Here is a 5,510-nt window from a genome sequence, read left to right as displayed (position 1 = left end):
CTTAGAATATGCCAGGATTAGCAAATTAATACTTGGAAAGTGCTTGCCATAAGTCCCTCACACATTGTCAGTGCTTAGAAAGTTACATATTATTGCTAGCATTACTGTTAGAAGATAATAGTATCACTCAAACTTTTCTGCAAAACAAGCAAACATATAATAATAATTACAATTCAGAGACAAAGGGAAGCAGTGAAAACAAATGAAGATGATGTCACAGTCACTAAACAAGATGACATCCTAAATAGCCTGAGATTATCTCGGCTGCTATAAATGAGCAAAGCCAAAGTTTCCCGAGAGGAGAGTTGAATGTAATACAAACTAGCTACATGTGCAAAGACGACAACGTGTGGCTCAGGAGGTGATGTAAATCCAGAATGGTCCTGTTAATGGGAAGAAATGCCTCATAAGTCAAAGGAAGGAATATTATATGAAACGGCTCATAAATGTGAATTCTTATAACCTGTCAGACACATCTTGGATTACAACTATATTTATAGGATCACTTCACTTGGTACTTATAAAACAGATTTCAGGCTTAAAATGTCCCCTCCTCTATCATTGTTACCTTTGAATTATGGTTTCCCAATATAATTATTAGCTCCCTTGGCAGTACTTACTAAGAAATATGTAGAATTCTAGGAACTTTGGGAGCTTTGTTGCTTCACTGATGTTGAAGTGTCTACAAATGAATGCCCTCTCTTTTCTGTTGTCAAGCCCCAGCTAGAAGCCCTAGGCGATCTTTCTCCTCTCAATAGCACAGGCAGGACTTCTCCCAACCCTCAAACCCTGATTTATTTTTATTAAGTCTTCATTGTCACACTGACATAGCATCTACGCAGCTTGAACAATAGCTTTCCTAAGCGTCTCCTGCATACTTTTATCCGTCAATTTATCTTCTCTTTAATACTCAAGAAAGATAAACATCCAATTCTCCATGGTCTGGTATTCCTCCTTAACATTCATTATAGCAAACCACCCCATGTCCTGCCAGAAGGGCTTAAATTGATTCCTGCCTCTATGTCCCAGCTGGGGCTCCTGGCTTCTTGTCAGTCCCCAGGCCTAGAGATGAGCTGGATGTATTTTGAATGCAGCTGTAGACCTTTTTAAAGAGCATAAGCCCAAATGAGTTCATAATCCCTGGAATGCATGCTTTATGTAGGCTTTTCATTTGTTTTTGGAGAAATCCCAGAGCTGGCAATTTCAGATAGAGTTTCGTTGGCCCCAACCCTGGGTGCATCCAGGAGGGGATTTTTGTTTCTTTGTCTACTGGACTCTGTATTGCTTTTGTGACATTTTGGTTATATTTCTGCCTAGTATAGAACAAGAGAAAGGTACATATTCTTGGTGGAAAGGTTTTAAATTCTGAATGAATACACTTCATACATGCTAGTAAAAGTTTGCTAAAGTAGAAAACGTGATGGAATATACAGCTATTTGGATACATGCTGCACTTAGGATGAACAGTAGGTTTGAAACACAGGGATGGATGATTGAGTTTTAGTGGAACAAGCATGTGACATGAAATTATGAGAACACGATCAGTTTTGTTAATTCATAGAATACTGGAGAGCCTGTCCTTAAATTCATTGTCACAACATTTATAATATGTTTAAGATATCAATAAAATAGACACTTTAAATCTCAGTAATTTGGTAAGGATCTAAAAGCATATTTTCAAAATAGTACAAAGAGCTCAAAAATGTAATTGATTTATAATTAAGTAGCAATTAAAACAACAACAAGATATGTGACTGCTATTAATGATTATCTCATAAAATGCACTTCATGTTACTTTGGCAGGCATAAAAATTCTCTCTATATGGAATTCTAGACTTACAGAATCCATTTCATATAATCTTGATTGTGGCTACCCAGAGGCTACAATATGGTTCATTTCCTCCTCTTTCCTTTCTCTATCAAAAAATAAAGAAATGTTTTTGGTGGTCCATTGGCTAAGACTCCTCATTCCCAATGCAGGAGGCCCAGGTTCAATCCCTGGTTAGGAAACTAGATTCCACAGGCTTCAGCTAAATGTCTGAATGCCACAACCGAAAATCCCGAATGTTGCAATGAAGACAGAAGATAACTGTGTGCCACAAGTAAAATCCAGTGCAGCCAAATAAAGAAGTAATTGTAAAAAATAAACGGAAAATGAGACTGCTTTTGAAACCTTCACATTGAAGTTTAACATCTTGTGGATCTGAGCAGACTTGGGCAGTGTGAACAAAGAGAACCACCTTCAGGCTGCTGAGACAGCTGTGGTCCTCCAGGGAAAGGCTGAGTACATCAGAATGGTTCTGGCCAACAGTGGAATTATAGAAGCAGAACTGGGGCTGTGTGGGTGAGACCCGTCAACCTCATCAAGGGGAAGGGGAATCTCTAGTGCACTCAGGCACTGTGTTTCCCTTGAGAGGACTCACGCAGTAATAGATGAAGGCCTTAATCTTCTTTTCTTGAGAGTTGTTTCTTAAGATACCTTGTCCCTCAATTCTAATTCTGTAATTTCCCAGCAACTGACAGATAACTTGGCATCCCTCATGAGTCATTCATTTATAGGGAATGAATGTGGTGACTGTATGATTGTTCAGTTTCCTTGAGAGTTGTGTCCCTCATTGTAAGTTGATGACTTGATATTCTACTTATAATTTGATTTTTCTCATTAATTAAGTAGATACATATATTAATCACCTGCTATGTGCAAATCTTGCTTATTGGGAAGGAAAGCAATACTTTGTAGATGTGAGCAATTCAGTCTGCTTGAGGCATAATTTCTTATTGTGGGTTAGTAAATGGACTTTGTGCTGTGTGTGTATATATTCAAGTATCTCTGTGTTTGCTTAATCTTGTGAGTCTGTTTCTGTGAGATAGAGTCCCTCTTGTTGGGACCAGGATGGCACCTGGTTTCTGTGCCTGTAAGTTGGTTTCACCATAGTAGCCCTTCCGTTTTGAATCCTCCAAACAACCTGCAGGAGAGCTGTGCCTCTATTTGCTCCTTGCAGTACAGTCAGTTCATTTCAATCGCTCAGTCGCGTCTAATTCTTCACAAACCCGTGGACCCCATGGACTATCACCAGCTCCCAGAGCGTGCTCAAACTCATGTCCATCGAGTCAGTGATGCCATCCAACCATCTCATCCTCTGTCATCCCCTTCTCCTTCTGCCTTCAATCTTTCCCAGCATCAGGGTCTTTTCCAGTGAGTCAGTTCTTTGCATCAGGTGGCCAAAGTATTGGAGTTTCAGCTTCAGCATTAGTCCTTCCAATGAATATTCAGGACTGATCTTGCTGTCAAGAGTCTTCTCCAACAGCACAGATCAAAAGCATCAATTCTTTAGCACTCAGCGTTCTTTATAGTCCAACTCTCACATCCATACATGACTACTGGAAAAATCATAGCTTGAAAAAGACAGACCTTTGTTGACAAAATAATGTCTCTGCTTATTAATATGCAATATAATATCTGTAACTATTAGCAACTTTCTGCCAAAAAAGTAGTCCTTCTTTGCTGCCTGTGAGGACAAACTGACCTAAGATATGAATTGCTGAAGGGCGTTCTGGCGCGGCGCGGAGCGGAGCGGTGGTGGGCGCAGCTAGTGGGTCGGGCGCGGAGCGGGGGTCAGGTTGGTTTACCCCCGACACCCCTGCCCCTCAGACGCGAGCCCCACCCCTCCGCCGGCCAGGCCCACGCGACCGAACTATCCCCTGCGGTGCGAGCCCGGGGAGGCTCCGGGCGCTCCCCCCCAGCAGAACCCCCACCATGGGCAGCCAGAGCTCCAAGGCTCCCCGGGGCGACGTGACCACCGAGGAGGCAGCAGGCGCTTCCGCCGCCAAGGTCAAGGGACAGGAGAACGGCCACGTGAAAAGCAATGGAGACTTATCCCCCAAAGGTGAAGGGGAGTCGCCCCCCGTGAACGGAACAGAGGAGGCAGCAGGGGCCAGCGGTGATGCCATCGAGCCAGCACCCCCTGGCCAGGGCGCTGAGGCTAAGGGGGAAGTCCCCCCGAAGGAGACCCCCAAGAAGAAGAAGAAGAAATTCTCTTTCAAGAAGCCTTTCAAATTGAGTGGCCTGTCCTTCAAGAGAAATCGGAAGGAGGGTGGGGGTGGTTCGTCTGCCTCCTCACCCACAGAGGAAGAGCAGGGGCAGGGGGAGATCAGTGCCTGCGGCGAGGAGGGCACTGCCCAGGAAGGGAAGGCTGCTGCCACCCCCGAGAGCCAGGAGCCCCAGGCCAAAGGGGCAGAGGCCAGCGCTGCCGCCAAGGGAGGAGACACAGAAGAGGCAGGGCCCCAGGCCGCAGAGCCATCCACTCCCTCGGGGCCAGACAGTGACCCTGCACCAGCCAGCGAGCAGAATGAGTAGCTGGGTGGGGGCAGGTGGGTGATCTCTAAGCTGCAAAAACTGTGCTGTCCTTGTGAGGTCACTGCCTGGACCTGGTGCCCCGGCTGCCTTCCTGTGCCCAGAAAGGAAGGGGCTGTTGCCCCCTAGCCACGTTTCCTCTCCTTCTCTCCCTCCTGTGGATTCTCCCATCATCCATCTGGTCTTCCTCTTAAGGCCAGTTGAAGATGGTCCCTTGCAGTTTTCCCAAGTTAGGTTAGTGATGTGAAATGCTCCTGCCCTTGGCCCTACCTCCTTCCCTGTCCCCACCTGTGCCGAAGGCAATTGCTGGTTTTCTTCCCCAATTCTTTTCCAAGTAGGTTTTGTTTACTCCCCAAATCCCTGAGCCAGATGTGGGGGCGCCTACACTCCCAAACCCTGAGTGTCCAGCCTTCCCCTGTTGAGTTTTTAGTCTCTTGTGCTGTGCCTAGTGGCACCTGGGCTGGGGAGAACACTGCCCCTGTCTAGGTTTTTATAAATGTCTTACTCAAGTTCAAACCTCCAGCTTGTGAATCAACCCGTGTCTCCTTTTTTGACTTGGTAAGCAAGTATTAAGCTTTGGGGTGGGCGGGAGGTCTGTAATGTGAAACAACTTCTTATTGTCTTTTTTCCCCCTCCCATTGTTGTAAATAACTTTTAATGGCCAAACCCCAGATTTGTACTTTTTTTTTTTTTTTCTAACTGCTAAAACCATTCTCTTCCACCTGGTTTTACTGTAACATTTGAAAAAGGAACGAATGTTGTCCCTTTAAAAAAAAAAAAAAGAATTGCAGAAGAAGTCTTTTTTTTCTGTTCAGCAGTCCTGGCCCACACCATCAGACACAGTGCTAGGGGACAGTTCACTTCTTTGAGTGAAATACTCAAGTAGACCACTGGACAGGTGCCTAATCAAGGGGCAGTTGGCAGGTAGCAAGTAGCAGGTTAGGATTCCCTAGCAATTTTTTTCCCCCAGGTCATGTTTACCTTAATATTGAAGGAGTGTTCATTTGTCATAAAATGACAAACTTTATCCTTCCCCCTAAAAAAATAGGAGCCTGTCCGAAGGAAAAGGAAACACAAGCCAAAATAAACAAATAGGACCTAATTAAACTTAAAAGCTTTTGCACAGGAAAGGAAATAATTCAAAACAAAATAAGAC

The 5,510-nt window shown here is 44.6% G+C and overlaps 1 protein-coding gene across 1 annotated transcript; it reads left to right on the top strand.

The window, feature by feature from the left end:
* The first annotated feature begins 3,755 nt into the window (after nt 1–3,755).
* LOC120854783 (MARCKS-related protein-like) lies at nt 3,756–5,136 on the top strand. Its single transcript, XM_040229016.1, has one exon. It carries the CDS (start codon nt 3,758–3,760, stop codon nt 4,355–4,357), a length of 600 nt encoding a protein of 199 aa, XP_040084950.1. The 5' UTR covers nt 3,756–3,757; the 3' UTR covers nt 4,358–5,136.
* The last annotated feature ends 374 nt before the right edge of the window (nt 5,137–5,510 follow it).

The sequence above is a fragment of the Oryx dammah genome, unplaced genomic scaffold, assembly GCF_014754425.2.
Source record: "Oryx dammah isolate SB20612 unplaced genomic scaffold, SCBI_Odam_1.1 HiC_scaffold_27, whole genome shotgun sequence".
Classification (NCBI taxonomy): Eukaryota; Metazoa; Chordata; class Mammalia; order Artiodactyla; family Bovidae; genus Oryx; species Oryx dammah.
This window is presented reverse-complemented; position numbering and strand designations above follow the sequence as displayed.

Excerpts from the sequence above, each read along its gene's own strand:
- LOC120854783 (XM_040229016.1), top strand. The coding sequence starts at position 3,758 with ATGGGCAGCCAGAGCTCCAAGGCTCCCCGGGGCGACGTGACCACCGAG.